Consider the following 21,725-nt stretch of genomic DNA (forward strand, 5'->3'; position numbering starts at 1 on the left):
ACCTAGGTCTATACTTGTGTAATACATATTATGCACTGTAAATCAGCATCTGCATTTAGATAGATTGCAAGCTTAGAAATCAGTTCTGCATTTGACTTGTCAGTGCCTACTATATAAAATTTTAACATTTTTTTTTTTAAGACCGGCATCTCACTACATTGCCCAGTGGCTACTCACAGGCACACTCACAGCATATTACAGCCTCAAACTCTCGGGCTCAAGCAATCTTCCTGCCTCAGCCTTCTGAAGATATATTTTTGAAGGCATTTTGTTTTGTTCTGTTTTGTTTGAGACAGGGTCTCACTCTGTCACCCAGGCTGCAGTGCAGTGGCAATCCTCCCACTTCAGCCTTCCAATTACCTGGATCTACAGGCACACACACCATGCCCAGCTAATTTTTTTGTTTTTTGTAGAGATGCGGTTTTGCCATGTTGCCCAAGCTGGTCTTAAATCCCTGGGCTCAAGTGATCCTCCCACCTTGGCCTCCCAAAATGCTGGGATCGCAGGCATGAACCACTGCACCTAGCCTGAAGGTCTGCCTTCCCTCTTGTTCTTTTCTGCAAAAGGTCAAACAGGATAAGCAAACTTTCCATAATTTATGAAGACCATCTTTTATTAAAGGATTAAATGATCCAGTCTAGTGCCTTTGGTGATAAAAGAAAAAAAAAAGGATTAAATGAGAAAAGAAGAACTTTGGTAATGAAATTCAGCCTAATTACAACTTTTCTTGGCCACATCCTTAGATGTCAGTATATTAAATGTGGACCCTAGTTGTTGAAGCATCTAATGTAGTATCTACCTATATAGATAGATATGTAGATGTAGGTATAGATATATATTGATAAGCTATGGAACTTCTCTTGTGATAACTCATTAATACATTACAACTAGAGTAGCTGTAAGGTCCAAGGTATTCTTTCCTGTTCCACTGCCCCAGAAAGAACTAATGGTCTTCCTGCTCATTAGACTGTATGTTCAAACCACAGCAATAGAAGGGTTTGACTGCATCCCCAAATCTGACTAAGCTTTTTATTTAGCCAGCCACTTGTGGCTTAAATCTCTTGTCTTTTTCTCTCCTGGATTACATCCTTCTGGATTCTCTCAGTCAGTGTGAGAGGCGCTTTCCTTCCCTAATTTTCCCTCTCTGGGAACCCTTTTCACTCAGTGTGAAATTGCCTTTTCTTTCTCCTCACTCAGTGTGAGAGTGAGCTGTTTCCCCTTCTTTTTTCTTTCTCTGCCTAAATGAATCACTTTCTGCCAAAAAAAAAAAAAAAAAAAAAAAAAAAGTAGTCTCAGGCCAGGCACGGTGGCTCACACCTGTAATCCCAGCACTTTGGGAGGCCGAGGTGAGTGGATCACTTTAGGTCAGGAGTTTGAGACCAGCCTGGCCAATATGGCAAAACCCCATCTCTACTAAAAAAATAAATAAATAAATAAAAAATTAGCCAGGCCTTGGTGGCATGTACCTGTAAAGCCACTCTGGGGGCTGAAACACAAGAATCGCTTGAACTGTGGAGGCAGAGGCTGCAGTGAGTCCAGATCGCACCATTGCACTCCAGCATGGGTGACAGAGTGAGGCTCTGACTCAAAAAAGGGGAGGGGGACAGGGGCCAGGCGCAGCAGCCCATGCCTATAATCCCAGCACTCTGGGAGGTCGAGGCAGGTGGATCACCTGAGGTCAGGAGTTTGAGACCAGCCTGGCCAACATGGTGAAATCTCTACTAAAAATATAAAAATTAGCTAGGCATGGTGGTGGGTGCCTGTAATCCCAGCTACTCAGGAGGCTGAGGCAGGAGAATTGCTTGAACCTGGGAGGCAGAGGTCACAGTGAGCCAAGATCACGCCATTGCACTCCAGCCTGGGCGACAAGAGTGAAACTCCGTCTCAAAAAATAAAAAAGGGTCGGGCGTCGTGGCTCACGCCTTTAATCCCAGCACTTTGGGAGGCCAAGGTGAGTGAATCACGAGGTCAGGATCGAGACCATCCTGGCTAACAAGGTGAACCCCTGTCTCTATTAAAATTACAAAAAATTAGCCAGGCACAGCTACTCAGGCGGCTGAGGCAGGAGAATTGCTTGAACCCGGAAGGCAGAGGTCGCAGTAAGCCAAGATTGCACCACTGCACTCCAGCCTGCCAGCATGGGTGACAGTGAGACTCTGTCTCAAAAAAAAAGTCATATGGAAGTGCATCAGTAATCCACTTTATGCACGGTATGTATTGCTTTATGCACTGTGAATGAATCTGGACTATTCTTGCACTTAAAGTGAAAAGTGCTACAGATTATGAGATAATCACTAAAACATACTGCTACACTGTTTCTGTAACTGCAGAAGATGGAACTTTGTAGCATATAAAAACAACAAAATAGAGGGAACAGTTCATTAGGCAAACAGAAAAGAATTAGGACCCACAAAAACTGGTACTTTTTTTCCTGGTTTTTTCTTTTTTTTGGTCAACCTACTAAATGAAAAATTTGCACTTTGACTCATAGTAGCCTATTTTAACATTTCAAAGTCACTTAAAGGAAAATATGACTTTTTCTGCCATAATTCCCAGTATTAGTCTCCATCTTTGGTCAAAAAAGGGGACAGGGCAATACATTAAATTGACAAGGCATATAATAGCCACTGAATCTTTCTGTTCATGAGAAGGAATTCCAGATATACCATAAATAGGATGCAAACCAGCAGTAAGAATGATGGCAAGGTTTCTGTATTTCAGAAATTGTGGGAAAGGGCCTTAAACCAGGAAAGACAAGTCCATTTAAAAATATATATTTATTTTAAGACTGTCTTGCTCTGTCACTGAGGCTGGAGTACAGTGGTATGATCATAGCTCACTGCAGCCTTAAATTCCTGGGCTCAAGTAATCCTCCTGCCTCAACCTCCCAAGTAGCTACGGCTACAGGTGTGCACAACCGTGTCCTGCTAATTCTTTTATGTTTTGTAGAGACAGGGTCTTGCTATGTTGCCCAGGATGGTCTCAAACTCCTGGCTTCAAGCAGTCATCCCTCCTTGGCCTCTCCAAGTGCTGGGATTACAGGCATAAGCCACTACACCTGGCCAGAAAAAGCCTTTTAAAAAAAAAAATTAGGGCTGGGTGAGGTGGCTGATACCTGTAAACCCAGCACTCTGGGAGGCCAAGGTGGATGGATTGCTTGATCCAGGAGTTGGAGACCAACCTGGGCAACATGGCAAAACCTCATCTCTACAAAAAATATGAAAAGATAAAGTAAAATAAAAGTTTGACATGAAAGCAAAGTACATAATATAAAAAATGCAATCCCGGAAAACCAGAATACTATCCACCAGAAGTTTTGCTTCTCCACTGACATAACAATTTATAAAGCAGACGAGGAAAAAAGATTATTGGGAAAAGTACTTAATAATGAGGAGTTTGGGGAACAGAATAGAAGTTATAAGTCGTAACCTGACCCATCTTACTTCACTGGTAGTCATATACAATTGAAAGGCTGAAACAACAAACAAAACAACAAAACAACAAAATATATATATATATATAAATAAAAAAAATGAAAGGATGAAACAGAGAAGTGAGTCCTTTAAAACCTCTCTTGGGGCTGGGCGCGGTGGCTTACGCCTGTCATCCCAGCACTTTGGGAGGCGGAGGCAGGTGGATCACGAGGTCAGGAGCTCAAGAACAGCCTGACCAACATGGTGAAAGCCTGTCTCTACTAAAAATACAAAAATTAGCCAGGTGTGATGAAGCGCGCCTGTAATCCCAAACTATTCAGGAGGCTGAAGCAGGAGAATTGCTTGAACCCGGGAGGCGGAGAGTGCACTGAACCAAGATCACACCACTGCACTCCAACCCGGGGGGATAGAACGAGACTCCATCTGAAAACAAAACAAAACAAACCAACTCTGTTGGACCAGCACCTTGAATCAAATGGATGTTTTAAGCTTCTATTTCCCAATGAACCAAGAATTGTATGTCTTTATCTCTCCTTGAGGAGAAGCCCTATGTTAGACCTTGGCTACTCATCATTAAGATAAAATCTTAATAGATAAAACTAGGATTCCTTGAATCCATGAAAAGACAGTGTCCATTAAGGGTTTGTGAGGTGGATGCTCCTTATGTCCTACGGTAGAATAAAATCCCCTTAGCTCCACCAAGTTAAACGCTCTTGCAAGGGCACTTAGAGATGTTGCCTTTTCATGAAGATTTCATGTAGGTAATCCCAAAATCTCCTCTGCTGTGTTTCATTGTTGTGGATCATGGCAGTGAGAGCTTCTCCCTGGTCCAGACCTTGCCAGTAATCTTGCAGCCACATCTCTTTCCAACTGAAATACCAAAATGAGGGTTGGATTATGGAACTATAGCAGAGCTATCAGTCCTGCCTTTCTCTGAGCAGGGCCAAAGAAATCTTAAACAGATACAGTGGTCTCTAACTTGGACAAGAATGCTGTGAAGGAAAGACAATGTGAAGTAAATCCAGTATTAGCAGAAGTGACAGGCAGTAAGCCACAAACACAAAGACATCACACAGCCTACGCGATGAATTGCAATTCCTGACTTGCCTGCTTCTGGCTCCCAAATATGGAGGGAGTTCAGAGACAGGCAAAGCAGAGAGCAGACTGGAAGTGGTCTCCCTAAGGAAAGCAAGGGGGCAGGGGTCTTTAGATGATTATCTTATAAGTTTCACCTTTACCCCAATAATCAAAATGAAGGTGCATCAAAATGAAGTGGCATCTAGTATCAAGAAAAGATGTAACCTGAATATTTATTTTCTTAGTATTTTACTTTTTTTTTTTTTGAGACAGAGTCTTGCTCTGTAACCAGGCTGGAGGGCAATGGCGTGATCTTGGCTCACTACAACCTCCACCTCCCAGTTCAAGTGATTCTTCCGCCTCAGCCTCCCCAGTAACTGGGACTACAAATGTGCACCACCATGCCTGGCTAATTTTTCTATTTTTAGTGGAGACAGAGTTTCACCATGTTGGCCAGGATGGTCTCAATCGTGACCTTGTGATCTATCTGCCTCAGCCTCCCAAAGTGCTGGGATTACAGGCATGAGCCACCACACCGGGCCAATGTTTTACATCTTTTCATACTTTTCCTCTAGTAAATCATGTTATATTCAGATACAAACAATTTGTAGTTAGATACAAATTATTTGGTGAAGACCAACCATCGGGACAAAACTGCCAGCAGCATATATTAATAAATGGTCTTCTGCTGCCATCCACTGTCCAAGTCGGTCTCAGGAAGCCATTCTAGCAGCCTTACTTCAGCTTAATAATCTTATCACCTCCCACCCAACAGGTGTGGCTTGCTGCAAGTGGCTTCAACATTTTCCCACCCCACACCTCATGCTGGCCTTGTTTCCCAATACCACCACCTTTTGCGACCTACTACAGTAGCCTAATTCGCTTCCCTCTGATGCACATTGCACATCATTGTGTGTGTGTGTGTGTGTGTGTAAGAGAGAGACAGAGACAGACACAGAATCTTATTCCAATCCTGGCTGCAGTGGCATGATCCTGGCTCACTACCGCCTTGAACTCCTGGGTTCAAGCAATCCACCGGCCACAGCCTCCCAAGTAGCCAGGACTACAGGCATACACCAAACCCCCCACCGGGCTTTTATTTTTTTAAATTGTAGATACAGGGTCTTGTGACATTGTCCAGGCTGGTCTGGAACTCCTGGCCTCCAGTGTTCCTCCCACCTTGACCTCCCGAAGTGCTGGGATTACACGCGTGAGTCACCGTGCCCAGCCATGCCTGGCTTTTCTAGTTACACAGGCAGTGTGTCCTCACATGCACCAACCACATGGGGCTCATCCTCAGCACAGCCACTTAAAAAAAATTATGCCTGGTTAACAGGTGTAAGCCCTGACTATTGCAGAAAAGCCTCCCTCAAAATGATCTCTACTCCCCACTCCCATTTCTACTCTATAAAAGGTGCTCAAATAGCTGAGTTGATTGTCAGTACTGTCCAAACTCCTGAGCCTGGTATTCATGATATTTATAGCCTGGCCCCCATTTATTTGCCCCATTTTCTCTCTCCCTTATCACCTCTGTGCTCTGGTTCAATCCTTTTTTGAACCACTACTGGAAACATTGTCTACATAAGCTGATTTTCATATGTTGTTGCCTTGGATTATCAGCTATTCAGCTTTTTCAGCTTGCCTTATCCCCCCAACTAGACTGTTGACACCTTAAAAGCAGAGTGAGCCCATGTCATAACTTCCTCCTGCACCTGCTCAGCACCTAGTGCTAGTTCATTGCCCACAGTAAGCAAGTAAATAAATGATTTGATGGCCGCAGGGGACCCCAGGACTCTTACCTGTCGTTCTCAGGAATCTCTTCCACATTGCCAAAACCAGGTGTGGGCATTGGGCAGTCCATGTGTGAGGGTTGGGCAATGTGGGGCTCAGGGATGGGACTGTCGCCGGGAGAGGCCGCGTGGGCTTTCTCGGCATCCAGTCGAGCCAGTTCATGGTCACAGACGAAACACTCGAAGCCGTTGAGGTAGTTAGGCAGCAAAGGATCATTCAATCCCCACTCCCGATGCTTCAGACTATCCAGAAGGAATTGGTTGGTGATGCCCCCAGGTTGCTTGTATGCCAGGTATTTCATATATTCCTCATCATTCTTGTCCAGAAAGTCAATAAACTCTGCCAGCTTCTGAGGAGACTCAAAATCATCAATCAGGATGATGGAATGATTGTTCGGCATCCAGTCTCTCACAGAGGGAGAGCCGCGGTACACAGGCACAGCGCCCAGATGCATGGGACGCCACAGTTTTTCTGTCATGTAGTCGTTACAGATAGCATTTTCCAGGGCCAAGTGGAACTTATAGCGGGACAAGAAGGCCAAGAGCTCTGGATCCTCGGTGGTAGCCGTGGCTGTGTCCTGCAGCCGCGCGGTGGGCAGCTCCCGATTCTGCAGGCATTTCCCGTAGGAGTCTACCTGGAACGGGTAGAGTTGGGCGGTTAAGAGGGTGCGGCCGGGAGGCACGAACACCTGGAGTCCTGGCGTCAGCCGGCCCACGCCCCTACCCCCCGCGCTCAGTCTCCTCCAGCCTGCCCTCACTTACCGGGATGTGGCGCATGAGCTCGCGCACGTAGCGGTCCCGGTCCGCGGGCACGTCGCAGTGGGACTGCAAATAGAGCAGCGGCGCGTAGCCACGGCGGCGCCACTCCGCGCGTTCTTGGAGCGGAGGCACCGGGCGGCGCAGATAGGCGGTCCCGGGGAGCCACTGCAGTGACAGCGGGTAGTCTGAGTGGCGACTGAAAGTGGAGGTAAGATTGAAGAGGCGGATGCCCGGGCCGTGGCTCAACAAGAAGTTGTTAAGGGGCGACTCCTCGTGCAGGAGCGCCCAGCTCTGGTGTGCCAGGCGCGGCAGCGGCGCGTCAGACGCGCGGAAGTCGGTGCCGTAGAAGAGCAGCGCGCGCGTCCGCGAGTCCCTCAGCGCTCGGCGGTTCCGGGACGCCACGCACGCGCCGCGCGCACAGTCGATGCGCTCCGAGTCTCCTGGGAAGTGAGGGAACAGGCCTGGGCTCCACCACAACAGCACTGGCAAGTCCCCTGCCTCCTCCCTCCCTGGCCGCGGGGTCCTGGGGCTGCGCGTCATCCCCACCGCGCCCAGCGCGGATGGCGGCCGAAAAACCGCGCCATCCCATGGTTCCACCCACTCCGCCTCCCCGCCGGTTTCCTTCTCCACCACGGGCCCAGAGCCGCTGGCTGCATAGACACTGAGCACCCCCAGGAGGGCCAGCACCGCCCCAGTGGGGCCGTCCGCCATGTCCACTCTGGCAGCCGGCCCCCTCGGCCAGCTCGGGACTCCGCCCAGCGGCGAGTCGTGATGGAACGATACGCCACTGGGGCAGGCGGCGCATGCGCAGCTCCGCTCAGCCGACGGCCAGAGCTAAAAGCAAAGAGCTTTTGGCAGTAAAGATGAGGCTAATGGTTACATCTTAATTTATTTTATTTCTTTACAAATTAAAGATGCATTGAAAAATAAACCAATGAAGAGAAATGATAGGTCCAGAGCAGGGGCACCCCAGGCAGGGAGCAGGCAAGCCTGGCCACCATCAAGTCTAGCCCTTGTCCTGCCCCCAACCAGTTGGGGTTGGAAGATAACTCTCAGCCACTCAGTCAATACCAAAGCCCAAGCGGTGTCCCAGCGGGAGAGGACGACGCTCCAGCTGCCTCTGCCTCTCTCCCCAACAACCCCGGGCCTGGAGATGCAGTGTTTCTCGTGGGAGCTCAGAGTGGGACGTGAACTGGCTCTGTGAGGTATTGCAAGTTGATGACCAGGCTCCCTACAGAACCCTCCAGTGTTGGGTCCTCTCCAGCTGGAAAGGAGGCTGGCACCTCTCCAAGGTCTTAATATATTTTGCAAGTCAGGTCTCAGGTCATTCACCTCTGACAGTGTGCCTCTCTATCCATGGAGCGATCATCAGTCATTGCAGGAGAGAGAGCAAGCAAGCGAACAGTGGAAGCAGAAAAACCACCACCCTCAGTGACTGACTTGACTGCTAACCTCCAGGCCCAAAGACTGGTCACTTTTCTCTCCACCACCAATGGGCTATACTCCAGCTCTTGTGCACCTGTATGTTTTATCCCTAATATAGGAAGTTGCTGATGACACTGAGCTGAATTAGCCGCCCCTGTAGTATCCTTAGGATGCCCACTCTTTCCTGCCTGCCCCTCTCTTCTTGGAGGCTGGTCCAAAGGGACACTTAATATTGCCAGGGTCTGGGTGCCTCCAAACCCAATACCGAATCATATTCAGTGAACTGAGAAACTACATTCATTATGACAGGATTAGCAGGAAAAGGAGGGTAGACCGAGGGAACAGGGGCACCTTCTATCAGCAGGACATGACAGAGTGGTAGGATACTTGAGCCCAGAAAGAAGGTGTCTCCTTTTATCTCCCCCTCCCCGCAAAGAGACTGAGGTCGGCTTACATAAGATATGGTATTGTCCTAATTTCTCTGACATCCTGGGGTGCTTTCTGGAAGCTGGCCTGGGACCCTATGCCATTTACCCACTTGCTTTAGCTCAGTAGCTGCCGAATTTCCTTGTGCATATGACAGAGAAAGTCCACATAGGATGCTCCCCCACTCAGACTCTTGTCTTCCACCAGGAAGTGCTTGAACAGCATCTCCAGCTTGTCCTCCTGTTTCACCACGATAAGCTATGGCCAGAATACAGGGTTCATGAGGCAAGGCCAAAGGAAATTAAACATGCCCAGAAATCCCATTATGCAGTCACTTATTCATTCCCTGCCCTACCCCAACTTCCAGGTGAGGACAAGGTAAGAAATCCAGGGTTCAGATCAGTGTTACCTTCATGTACCGTGATCTCTGTGCTCTTAAGCTATCAATGAGGCCTCGAACCTTCTTGGACAGTGGATTATCCAGAACTGGCAGAACACTCTAGAACAGAAAATTCATTTATCCTTATGGTAAGGAACTCTGCAGTAAAGGTAGGGAGGCACATATCTATGCATCATCTGAAACAAGGAAGTCTGGGAAGAATGACAGCAACTGCCCTCATCCCCAAGTGTTCCCTGATATTTGAGGCGACTAGCATATTAACTTTACTGGCTTCCAATCATTTCACAAAGTATACTACCACACACATATTCTCCTTGACTCCCTGCCCTCACCAAGCCACTGGTGATCTGACTGAAGGAGGAGACGCTGAAAAGGCTCTGGACAACACCCTGTTGGACGCTTGCTCCCACCCAGAGGAAAAGGTTGAGCCCATTCTCCAGCAAGTATATATCCCCATTGCTTAGACGCTCTTCAGAGGCTCGAACTGCTGTTGGTTCGGTGGTACTCTCAATGGGAGATTTTGTCTAGACAAGGAAGGAAGAAAAAGGTTACTAAGGACCATAAGACAAGTCTGCCCCCCACCACACACAAAATTCTGAAAGCTAAGTCCTCAGACACCACCCCTTATGGAGTCTTAGTAACTCTCTCAGTGTGAAAATTGTATCAGCTAAAATACATAAAAACAAATTCCACTAGTGTCAGATATTAGCCTATCCTTTCCTCCTTCTAAGAGGCCCTTTGCTCCGTGCAATATCTCATACTCCAACCCTCAATCACACCAAAGGTAGGAGCCGAGGGTAGAAGAAGACATTGGTCTCAGCCACATCCATGGAGGTAACTAGCTGTCGGACATAGGCACGGTCATCAGTAGTGACTTCAGCTCCAGGCTGCAGGACATCACTCTTCAACACACAGTTCAGGTAAACTGGGAGTAGCTTCATGCACTCAGGAAGGATCAACTGAGGGGGTTATCAAAAAAAAAAGTCAATGATCATGAGAAATCCTTCCCAAATGCAAACATCTGTCCCAACAAGCCCACCTCCCACTAATATACTTGCCCCACCTGTCCTGCAGAGGAGGGGCTAGCGCAGTTCTTTCTGTAACAGGCCAGAATCTGGGCACACTGGGTGATGAGAGTGTCACGAACAGCCTTCACAGGGCTATTCAGGACTCCCCGATATGCTGGATGGGAAAGTGAAGATAGTCACTGGTCAGCCACCCATCATATGTGCTTTCCTACCATCACAACTACCCACTGACCATCCTGGACCTCTCGGCCCCAGTCCCACCATTCCCTGCCTCTACCCTCACCAAACTTGGCCATGTAGTTGATGAGTGTGTCAGTCTCACAGTTTCGATACAGATCAGCCAGCTGGGTGCAGCAGTTCAGGGCCAGGTTATGGATGCGGAGCCGACGCTGCCCTGCACAGCTGGTATAAAGCAGGGCACACTAGGGGAAAGGAAAAAGGGGGAACTCACATCCCTCCCTCACAGAGGCCCTTTGCCACATTATTAAACTAGAAGAAATGAGCCACTCCCCTGCCCAGTCTCTTCCAGTCCTCTCTATCCATGCCTCACCCTCTTCTATACTCAGCTAATGACACACTTCCTGCCCAGCCCCGCCTCCCGCCTGCCACCTGCAGGAGGGCTCCGCTCTCTTCATTGAGCCGATCATCATGCTTGAACTCCACAGTCACCGTTTTGTCCCCATCTAGCCCAGCCAGCTCCACATCTGTCGTGTTGCTCATGTAGAAAGCTCCAAAGAAATCTACAGCACGGATACCTGAGGCCACATGGACAGCGTCATGGCAAAACGTATGACAAGTGCCACATGCCTCCCTCCCAGATTTAGCCCCCCACCTGCTCTTTTCCAACCAGGACTGACCAGTACTTGTCCGGACTCGCATCACAGCATCAAAGCCAACAACCTTCTGGACATCACGACGCAGGTCACTCAGGAACCGCTCCTGGTCATTCTCCACCTGCAGGCCCCCAGGCCCAGAGTCATATCACTGACTAAACATAGCTCATCCTGCGGACAATCTCCCTGTACCCCTTCTACTCTACAAGGCCACTTAATTATCATCATAATAACAGTGAAGATAATGATGATGACAATAATAGCTTTTCAACACTTAGACTGCATGCCAGGTACCACAGAATGCTTTATATATGATTATTTAATTCTGTACACAAATCCTAATTAAGTATTTTAACCCCATTTTGCAGATGAAGGAACAAAAGAGGGAATACTTAAGTAATTTATCCTAGGTCATGTAGCTAGTAAGTGGTAGGGCCAGAATATCAATGCAGGACTGATTCCAAGGCCCATGCTCCTAACTGCTGCATTCTCAGGCTCATTTCTTTATGCTATTTGGTCTTCTCTTCCAATACTACTTCTTTTTTTTTTGGAGACAGAGTCTCACTCTATGGCCTAGGCTGGAATGCAATGGCATGATTTCGGCTCACTGCAACCTCTGCCTCCCAGGTTCAAGGGATTCTCCTGCCCCTTCCTCCCAAGTAGCTGGGATTACAGGTGCCCACCACCAAACCCAGCTAATTTATTTTTAGTAGAGATGGGGTTTCGCCATGTTGGCCAGTCTGGTCTTGAACTCCTGACATCAGGTGATCTGCCTGTCTCAACCTCCCAAAGTGCTGGGATTACAGGCGTGAGCCACCATGCCTGGCCCCAACACTATTTCGATTAATGAGTCAACCACTCCATATATAAGCAGATATTCCCAACCCTGCTGCCACCTGCCACCCAGAATCCCACGCCATACCTGAAAGCAAGCATATTTGTAGACAGAGCCACCAGTGAGCTGGGGCACAACAGAGAGTGTGGCCACATCCACATACTGGTTAGGGAAGAGGAAGAGATCTATACAGCAGCCTTGGGCCACACACTCTTTGGCCAGCGTCTGATAGGCACCTGTCTGAGGCTGGAACAGAGTCTGGGGAAGAGCAGAAGAAAATGTTCAAATATTTCAGCTCCGCCCTATTTGAGAACTGTGTATCTAACATGAGATATTCAAATTCATGGAAGACTTCAGATGTAGGATTTTGCAATAGTAGTAAAAAAGTTCTCTTTTACATCATTTTTATTTTTTTGAGACAAGGTCTCACCCTGTCGCCCAGGCTGGCACATAGTGGCATGATATCAGTTCACTGCAACCTCTGCCTCCCAGGTTCAAGCGATTCTCCTGCCTCAGCCTCCCAAGTAGCTGAGATTACAGGTGTGTGCCACCACACCTGGCTAATTTTTGTATTTTTAGTAGAGACAGGATTTTGCCATGTTGGTCAGGCTGGTCTCAAACTCTTGGCCTCAAAAACCCATCCTTCGTGGCCTCCCAAAGCGCTGGGATTACAGGCATGAGCTACCATGCCCGGCCAAAAGTTCTCTTTTAAAAAATAAATAGAAGAGTCTACCAACAGCATTGGCATGGAATGGAGTAGAGAGGTGTGGCAGCAGTGGAAGTTGGCAGTCACAGATATGGTTTTGAAAGGGTGGAGTGTCTGATCCTAGCCCCTATCAAGAAAGTAGAGTCCCCACGTCTTCTGTAATAAAAAATCCTTCCCCTCCACCATTTTCCAATCCCATACCTTCTCCTTGTCTGTGTTGATCAGCTTCCTGTCATCTCTGTTCTTCAGTTTCCCTGGGGCCTCTGCAATGGGCAGGGATGTATGGAATAGAAAGAGCTTCCCTGCACACTCAGCAGCCTAGGAAAAAATAAAGGACTACTTGTTCATTCTTTATTTATCCATCCCTTCCCCTGTCATTTATGAAAGCACCAACTATGTAAGACAGTCTAACTTACTGGACAGTCATGAACTATTAAAGAGAAAGAGGTTGTATCCCAGGGGATAAGATGGTCAGAGGAAAATGAGTTAGAGATTGCCAGATATTCCAGCCTTACCTTCAGAGCCTCCATCCCAGCCTGGATAACTGGGACAAATACTGTCTCTGTTTCCCTTGTGTCTGCAAACATTTCTGGAATTTGATCCAATAAGCTAAAGAGATAGGTGACGGAAGACAACCAAAATTGCTATCCAGATTCCAGATGCCTCAGTTCTCAATTCCCTAAAGAGTCATAAGGCCTCTAGACTCTGACAACTCCTTAGCCACAGCCCCTTTCTATCTACTGTCCAACACCTCTGCTCAACTCCATTACCTTCTATGATGGTACCCATGTCACCCCCAACCTTTACCTCCACAATATGGCTCTTACCTGGTGATTACTGCCCGAGACTCATTGACGTTGACCAGGAAGCCATCCAACAGTGGCACAAACATGTCAGCCACATCAGACACAACCATCATCTGTGGCTGGGCCAATGAGCTCTTCACATTGTAGAAGTGGAGCACCTTATTGTAGGTGACAAAGCCAACGCGGATTGCTGACTCTTCTGCCCCACCCTCCCTGTAGAAGGTGACACTGTTACCTAGACTTGCCACCTTTTCCACCACCCACAACTCCATGATATCAGGCTACATCTCTTCAGTCAACCCAGATACCCTATCATTAACCCCAGGAAACACCTCAGTTCTGTAACTCTCACCTAGGTAGAAAGTCTAATAGTGACTTGAGTTCCTCACAGAGGAGCCTAACAAGACCAGTCCTGATGGCATTGTAGGAGACATCAATCATAAAGATGAAGGCAGGAGGGCTGGGGAACTTATTGTTCTGCAGAGGAAGAAAATGTTGGGCGAGACGGGTACTGGTAAGCAGGCCAGTTGACTAGAGAGAATCAGCATCAAAAGGGACAAAAAAGGGTGAGGGAAATGATAACAGCCATTCTTAGCTGTCTCATTATCCTCCACCCACTGCTCCTCCCATGCTACCTTCCCTCACCTTGCAGTAATCTACGGTGGCCAAGAATTCATAAGAGCCCAGGGATAGCTCAGGACGGTCATAAGCATCCACACGTTTGCCGGTATGATCCAGGTGCTGAAAATACTGGGGGGGAACTGTAGGGAGCATGGCAGTGTGTTACTTGAAGATCCACTTTCAATCTTAGTACATCTGGCCCTAGCTGAGCTTACTCCACTGTCCCCCATTCTCATGTGCCCTACCTTCCCCAGCTCCTGAAAAATGGACCCTCATCTCTCTAACTATTAATAGAGAACAAGGAAGATGCAATGAAGACCTTCCCCCAAATCCCAGCTTCCATGAACATACCATCATTGATACAGCTGCAAAAACAGCACTGGAAGCGCCTCCCTCCTTCAATGAACTGCATAAAGGGGCACATGTATGCTTTGCAGCGGTTGCAGCGCAAAGGGCCAGATTCCCCATGGTCCACAACATATGGTGAAGCCTAAGGAGCAAAGGGGAGGGGATCAGACATAAAGGAAAACTACAGTAGGTTCAGACATGTGGCAGGAGATGAGGAGAAACAACCAGAGGGAGAAGGGGTATGGAGCAGATACTTTGTCTGCAGAGGGAGTAGGGAGTACAGTGATGAAAGGAAGTAAGAACAAATCACAGGAAAATGTCCCTATGAGTAAAAATTATATAGTTCCCTCTTCCTACACTCTACCCCCAGAGCTCCATTTCTCACTGGAAGACAAGAGGAACTGCAAAACCAGCCATATGAGACCAGGGGCTGCCACGAGCATATGAGGGAGAAAGCCAAAATTATCTAAAATTCTCCTTTCTGGCCCCATCTCTAATCCCCTTCACTATTGCTCTAGGGATCCTGACTCCAGCTTTCTTCCCTAACCAAGTATCTATAACACCTCCTCCCCTATCCCTGGGATTGTGCCAGCTACTGATGCCCCAGGCAAATGTCACCCTACACATACGAGATCAATGCCCAACTATCCCCAGTGGTATCCAAATAGAAATACTCAAACAGAGAGAGGAAGACAGAGAGAGAAGCAGAATATAAACTGAGCCCTGGGCTTCTAGTAATAGAAAACCCTATCCTAAGATAAGCAAGGCTGAATATGAATATCCTACAAAGGCCTGGTGGAACAGCTGCCTAGCTTCTCTCTTTATGCTGAATCAGGTACTGGGGTGACAGATCAGGTCCCAAAACAGGTGAGAGAAGGATCACGGGATCCTAATCTACCTTTTCTCTTATATGGTGTCCTAACAGCCCTAACATGGGATGACAGGATAGTCAGAAGAACACAGAATGATGTCCTTATCATCTGGAGGGGACCATGATAAGAGAGGATCCTATATTCAGCTGTCTTCTCCCCTACAATTTGGCCCTACCTCTTTTCATACTCTTTGTTCCCTCTAAGGACCCTGTTCCTTCCCAGCAATGTCTTGGGCTTTTGCTTGCATCCCTACCATCCCCTCTCCAGGCATGAGCCCCGGGATAAAAAGTTACTAAAGATATTCTCCTTTCTTGCCCAACTAAAATATCTTCCATTGTGAGGTCAGAATCATATCCAGGAAAAAGGTTTAGTCCTCTCCCTTCCTCCCTCCCTCCCTCCCTTTCATTACACTCTAGCCCTTTCCCTGACTCACCTCGTCTGGGGGCAGCGTTGCCAGCGGCTTGATGACTGCTGCCAGGGGCACCTGAGCCTGCTTAGCCATGTCAGATGTACAGGGGATATTATAGGATGTACATCGGATGTATCGGGGACTTGCATTCCCTGAAGGAGGAGGCAGAAGACCCAAGTCAGATCACAGAATCCTTCTAGACACCAGCTCTCCATTGGTGATCCACACCATCAACTCCACAAAGCTAGAGGTGATAGTGGCGTTTTCCCCCAGAGGGACTAGAGGGAACTTGTCTCTGGTTAAAATCTTTCAAAAAAGCCCCATTCATAAGCTGATAATCTTGAAGAAAAAGCCCCTGTGGGAGGAGCTAATTCTATTCTCACCTTGGTCTTTCACCAGGAAGTTGGTAGTGACTAAGGGTGGCACCTGGCCCCGTACTCCAGTAACAAATGGCTCTGTACCCCGGTTGTTCCTGTCATCTTCAATGACCTGAATCTGCAGAGAAGTGAAATGAGTGAGGTGACAGAAGAAAATGAAGTGTCAGGTCCCAGAGTGCCAAGAGAAAAAAAGGCTAGAACTGTAACACAAAAACTAAAAATTTGCCAAGGAATACCTCATGCACCAGGCCTGTTTTCCTTCTGGAGATCATATAAAATGCTGCAATGCCAATCTTTCACTCTACAGCAGCAAAATATGGGGCAGTCAACATGAGAATGGGCTTCTTTATGAATTGTCCCCAACCCCCCATCAATGGTGAACACCTTCTCATTCCTCCCATTCCAGGAAAGCCCCGCTGTGATCACAAAACTTCAAACATGATTAGATTCCATTCCCCTCCCCCATCAAGACTTCTCCCCTCTTCTCCCCAAGACACATTCTGAGTCAGAGCAGGAAAACAGACAACAGTAACCATGTAAAAATGAATCTACCTGGAATGACTCTACACTCAATGAAATTACAAGGGACAGGGTGAAGAGAGATTTAAACAGCCAGAAATGATCAAGTAAGGTGAGGAAGCAAATGCTGCCTTACTTTTTCAGGTTAAGCATCAATGTAGGAGGAGAGGATAAGTACCCAATCCATATAGCTCAATCCTCAGTCCTCCACATTTTGACAGACTCAACAAAGGAAATTAAAGGACCTGCAAAGCTGGTATTCAGACCTTTATGCAGGCTCATGATCTTTGGTCACTTACTTCAAGATGGGTTTGGAAAACTAGAAAAAGCAAAGTGCAAATGAGACTCTGTATCCCATAGCAGAAAGGGTTGAAGCTTAGAAATATATCAAGAGTCAAAAAGACTCTTCAGATCAGAAAGTGTCCATACTTTCCCAAACCAGCAGTCCCTTCTCCTGTAAGAAATGCCAGTTTGGGATGCCATGAACCTGTACGTTCCTACCCTAATATTTCTCCACAACAGGCTACAGAAAAATCCAAAGTGGAATGATCTACTGTTCAACTTTGTCCTCTTCCATCACACCACATGTAAGCTCCTGGAGGAGCCAGCAGGACTAAAGCCAAGGCTTGACACGACACATGACCCCGCCCTTAGAGCCTGACCTTCCACCACCCCATACTCAAGGCAAACAGCTTGCTACCTCTTCATTACATGGTGATTTGAGGCATGCATATCCTTTTAGCTTGTACAAGTGAGTATCTAGAAGGACTAGGGCTAAAGGAAGAGAATGGAGAGGAATGGACATGGTGGATGAGGTGAAGATGAGGTCACAAGCATGCATGGATGGCACTAACACAGAAATGACATGCACAAACACCCACCCCCTGCACTTACTGGACTAGGAATGGCATCAGGGTCTATTCTGTGCCTGGTTTTCTGCTGAGGAGGCAGCTCATTGAGTTGCTTTTAGTGTTTTAATAAAAAAGGCAGCAGGGGAACACAGGGAGAAAGACAAAAGAACAAGAGGCAGATGTTACTTCTCTCAACCCTGTTGAGTCAGACATGAACAGCTGGAACCCAGCTTATACTGCTGAAATCAAGCCCCCTCTAGACATGAAATTCCAAGTCTTTCTGACCCAACACAGAGGCTTTAATGGCTCAGACTATGATGTAGAAAGATAACGAAAGGGGCAAACAGGAGGCAAGCAGGAGTTATACAGGGAGGGGCTGAGACTGAATGGAAGAAACCTTAAGGAAGAAGAAGAGGAATGTTCCCCCTAAAAGGTCAAACCTCCCATTCTAAGGACTAGTCTTATGCTGAAAGAAGCCTCCCCTCATAGCCAGTCAGACTCTCCTTCTCACTGAAGGAGAGGGAAGGAAGGAGAGGCTGCTTAATCTTCTTGGGTTCTCCTTGGCCAACAGGCTCCCTCACTGTGGTAGTTACCCAAAGGAGGAAGAGAGAAGAGAACAGAATGGAATATGACAATGGCTAAGCATGGCAAGGTAACTGACATAGCAAATGTTTACAGACAGAACTATAAAGTGGCCCCTACTTGACAGTACAGTCCTGGTCTCTATTCTGAGTCTGATAAGGAGGGCCTGAGGATTCTGATGGTCCAAGGATGCAATTCACTCTCTTCCTGGGAAAAGCAGCTTCTCCAGTGGGACTTTACATAGACGCTGCCCTCAAAAACTGTTGTTCACTCTTCCCCATCCACACAGCAGGAGCCTACCAAACAAAAGTACTGAGGAATTCCTCCTAAAACTGTCCAAGTAAGAGCAGAGAAACCAGTGAGGCTCTCCTTCTCTTAACATCTAATATCAGAGAATTCCTACCTGCTCTACTCATTAGGAAGAATGCCATCTTTCTAGATCTAAGGGGACAAGACCCGGCCACTGCTCCATAAAAGGACAAAGGCTACCATACTATGTATGTCCAGTAGTGACAGAGTGCAGCCCTCAACTCAGCTCTACTGGTGCTGGTGCTCACTTTTGGCTTCCTTTCCTTCTCTGCCCACCTATAGAGTAAAACAGCCCCCCCAAAAGACTCCTGGAACCTCAAGTTCCAGTTCAGAGTCAAAAAATTATATGTAAGTTCTCCAAAAAGATGAAGAAAAAGGGAAAATTATCAGAAAATGCTAGGCAAACATTTCATTTAGATTGACTTGCCTATTTGGCAGACACAAACCCTTCTCCAGGACCATGTAAGTTTCTACTTACAGGGCTTGGGATGGCATCAGGGTCCAGGCGCTTAGGAGGCAGTGGCTGAGGAGGCCCAGGCTGACTGCCAAAGGTGGGTGCTGCTGGGTAGGGGCTTCCATAATTAGGCTGAGGGCCCCGAGCTGATCCAAAGGAACCTGAGAGAAGGGCACAAGGTTGGTGAACTCAAAATCCCCTCCCCATCTCTTCTTAAGGTCTCAGGAAAATGACTAGATTTCTATGAACATAGAATTATGAGGTGCACTAATGCCTGGCAAAGCCATTCAGAGTAAGACTATGTTATCTGAACTATAAGAAAAAATGTCTTATAAACCCCATATCCTAGGAATAATACTCTGAAGGTGCCCATCTAATTCACCACTTAGTAAGTAATACTAAAAACAAACAAATAGGCCGGGTGCAGTGGCACAAGCCTGTAATCCCAGCACTTTGGGAGGCTGGGGCAAGTGGATCACCTGAGGTCAGGAGTTAAAGACCAACCTGAACAACACAGTGAAACCCCGTCTCTACTAAAAATGCAAAAATTAGCCAGGCATGGTGGTGCATGTCTGTAATCCCAGCTACTTGGAAGGCTGAGGCAGGAGAATCGCCTAAACCCAGGAGGTGGAGGTTGCAGTGAGCCGAGATCACACCATTGCACTCCAGGCTGGGCAACAAGAGCGAAACTCCTTCGGGGGTGGGGGAGGGGAGTAAACAACATCAAAAAAACAACATCAAAAACCACCTGAGTAGCTGAAGCCTCTAGACCATGGGAAAGACTCACCATTTTGTTGAGGCTGATAGCCTGGCTGCTGCAGGGAGTGCATAGGTGGCGGTGGTCCCAGGGGCCCAGTCATCTGGGTGCCAGGGGGCAGAGCTTGAGGAGGAGGTGAGGACACATGGTTGGGCTGGCTCACTGAGGGCCCTCCAAAACCCTGTCCAGGCAGGAGTGGACCAGTCATTGAAGGCAGCCGAGGACCCCCTGAAGCTGGGGGTGTGAAGCTGGAGGCCTGTGATGGGGCAGATCGCTGAGGAGTCTGGATCCCAGGATGACCTTGGGCCTGGCTAACAGGAGAAGCCTGGCCCTGAGGATAGGAGCCATACAGACCAGAGTTAGGGAAACTTCCTGAGGCTGAAGCCAGCGATGTCGGTGGGCCTGAGAAGTAGAATAAACGTAGAGTCAGAAGCCCGGTCATTTTGCCTTCTTGTTAGGTAAATCAGTTCCCTTTCCACACAAGAGGGGCAGGTATGACTGTCCCATTTTCTGGGCTCAGAGGCACAGGAAATACAGGGGAAATAAAAGAGATTCAGGTATAACCCCAGAGCCTAATGCCTCTGAAAAGGGGACAGTAACAGTCCTGTGGTCACAGCTACTCACCATAGCCCAGCCCTGAAGAGGGAGGGGCTGGGACGACAGCACTGCTAATCTGCATTCCGGCCAGCTGCGCAGTCACCTGTGCACTTGTCGGGGGAGGGCCATAGGGCTGAAGCACAGCCGGCTGGCTGCCCACAGGGGCCAATGTGGACCCAAATGGCTGAGACCCAGGCAGCCTGTGAAAAGAAGGAAAGCAGAAGTGACCAGTGGGTCTGGGACACCCTGTAAAGTCAGCAGAAGCTTGGCATCTAGAGAAAGCTACATTGTTTTGTGGTACCTTACTCTCATTCTGAGTTCTTGGATGGCTTCATAATTTTGTATATTTGTAGGTAAATTATATTACTGATAATCTACACTGTGATTATTCATGGCAAATCTTGTTTTCCATCAAGTTCACTCCACAAACATATACTGACCACCCTCAGGTCAAGTACTATTTACTCTGCTAGCTAAATTATTGCCTCCTCTGCTTCAATTCTTTGACAATTGAATTTTGTCAGTTTTGTAATCTGAAGCCCCGAAAGCATTGGAAGGGTAGTCACACATAAGCGTGCATGAACCTTAATAAATATGAAATCAAACAAATGCAGATTGATTATCCAGCTTTTGTTTTTTTTTTTTTGAGACAAGGTCTCACTCTGTCACCCAGGCTAAAGAGCATTAGCATGATCACGGCTCATTGCAGCCTCAACCTTCCAGCTCAGGTGATCCTCTCACCTCAGCCTGTTGAGTAGCTGGAACCAAAGGCATGCGCCACCATGCCTGAATAATTTTTGTATTTTTTGTAGACATGGGGTATTGCCATGTTGTCTAGGCTGGTTTTCAACTCCTGAGCTCAACCAATCCACCTGCCTCAGCCTTCCATAGCGTCCTTCCAATATACTTTCCATTCAGTGCCTCCCTCTCTGATTATTCCCATCAGCACAAAAACACACAAACATCTCACAGAAAAAAACAAAACAAAACAAAAAAACCCAACTATAGTGGAAACATCCCAAATATCCATCGACAAAAGAATGGATAAATAAAATGTGGCATATAGCTACACAATGAAAAACCACCTGGCCGCAAAGAGGAATGGAGTACTGATATATGCTACAACATAGTTGAACTTTGAAAATATCATGCTAAATTAAAGAAGTCAGTTATAAAGTATCACATAATATATGACTCCATTCTAATGAAAGTTCAGAATAGGGAAATCTTTAAAGACAGAAAATAAATCCGGAGTTGCCTAGGGTTGGAAGAATAGGGGAATGAGGGAATAGCTAAACAGGGGTAGCTAAAGAATGCAGTATTTCTTCTTTAGACGATGATAAAAATGTTCTAAAACTGACTGTCGTGATATCTGTCAATATACTAAATTGTGACAGCACATATCTGTCAATATATTAAAACCACTAAATATACAAAAACACTTTAAATAGGTGAATTGCACAGCATATGAATTATATCTCAAAAAGCTTTTTTTTTTTTTTTTTTTTTT

General features: G+C 47.2%; 2 protein-coding genes across 8 annotated transcripts in view; both read right to left on the reverse strand.

Moving 5' to 3' along the window:
* Positions 1-3,899: 3,899 nt before the first annotated feature.
* On the reverse strand, positions 3,900-7,878 carry FUT11 (fucosyltransferase 11). Of its 2 annotated transcripts, none has more exons than XM_017519553.2 (3): positions 7,064-7,878; positions 6,311-6,936; positions 3,900-4,304 (listed from the first exon to the last, which is right to left on the reverse strand). In XM_017519553.2, the coding sequence occupies exons 1-3, from the start codon at positions 7,769-7,771 to the stop codon at positions 4,160-4,162; spliced, it is 1,479 nt and encodes a 492-aa protein (XP_017375042.1). In that variant the 5' UTR covers positions 7,772-7,878; the 3' UTR covers positions 3,900-4,159. The 2 variants fall into 2 exon arrangements, with proteins under 2 accessions (XP_017375042.1, XP_017375043.1); XM_017519554.2 differs by lacking the exon at positions 3,900-4,304 and adding an exon at positions 4,325-4,426.
* A 52-nt stretch (positions 7,879-7,930) lies between these two features.
* Positions 7,931-21,725, reverse strand: part of SEC24C (SEC24 homolog C, COPII coat complex component) — a 32,310-nt gene continuing 18,515 nt past the window's right edge. For 3 of the 6 annotated variants that reach the window (XM_017519544.1, XM_037735224.1, XM_017519545.2), the window contains 21 exons: positions 20,243-20,415; positions 19,649-20,020; positions 18,886-19,022; positions 17,560-17,628; positions 16,153-16,264; positions 15,794-15,921; positions 14,492-14,630; positions 14,165-14,280; positions 13,872-13,996; positions 13,541-13,732; positions 13,229-13,322; positions 12,915-13,031; positions 12,095-12,265; positions 11,197-11,293; positions 10,949-11,094; positions 10,623-10,761; positions 10,375-10,493; positions 10,091-10,270; positions 9,644-9,835; positions 9,321-9,410; positions 7,931-9,169 (listed from right to left, as the gene is read on the reverse strand). In XM_017519544.1, the coding sequence (XP_017375033.1) occupies positions 9,029-9,169; positions 9,321-9,410; positions 9,644-9,835; positions 10,091-10,270; positions 10,375-10,493; positions 10,623-10,761; positions 10,949-11,094; positions 11,197-11,293; positions 12,095-12,265; positions 12,915-13,031; positions 13,229-13,322; positions 13,541-13,732; positions 13,872-13,996; positions 14,165-14,280; positions 14,492-14,630; positions 15,794-15,921; positions 16,153-16,264; positions 17,560-17,628; positions 18,886-19,022; positions 19,649-20,020; positions 20,243-20,415 (3,049 nt within the window). In that variant the 3' untranslated portion in view covers positions 7,931-9,028. The remainder of the gene's footprint in view (positions 9,170-9,320; positions 9,411-9,643; positions 9,836-10,090; positions 10,271-10,374; positions 10,494-10,622; positions 10,762-10,948; positions 11,095-11,196; positions 11,294-12,094; positions 12,266-12,914; positions 13,032-13,228; positions 13,323-13,540; positions 13,733-13,871; positions 13,997-14,164; positions 14,281-14,491; positions 14,631-15,793; positions 15,922-16,152; positions 16,265-17,559; positions 17,629-18,885; positions 19,023-19,648; positions 20,021-20,242; positions 20,416-21,725) is intronic. The other 3 variants (XM_017519546.2, XM_017519547.2, XM_037735225.1) reach the window with 3 other exon arrangements.

Source organism: Cebus imitator, unplaced genomic scaffold, assembly GCF_001604975.1.
Source record: "Cebus imitator isolate Cc_AM_T3 unplaced genomic scaffold, Cebus_imitator-1.0 Scaffold755, whole genome shotgun sequence".
Classification (NCBI taxonomy): domain Eukaryota; kingdom Metazoa; phylum Chordata; class Mammalia; order Primates; family Cebidae; genus Cebus; species Cebus imitator.

Bases quoted from the DNA above. Each gene is read 5' to 3' on its own strand.
- FUT11 (XM_017519553.2), bottom strand. From the start codon at position 7,771: ATGGCGGACGGCCCCACTGGGGCGGTGCTGGCCCTCCTGGGGGTGCTC. The intron at 6,937-7,063 runs GTAAGTGAGGGC...TACCCGTTCCAG, and splicing joins AGCTCATGCGCCACATCCCG to GTAGACTCCTACGGGAAATG. The intron at 4,305-6,310 runs GTAAGAGTCCTG...TTGGTATTTCAG, and splicing joins GAGATTCCTGAGAACGACAG to TTGGAAAGAGATGTGGCTGC.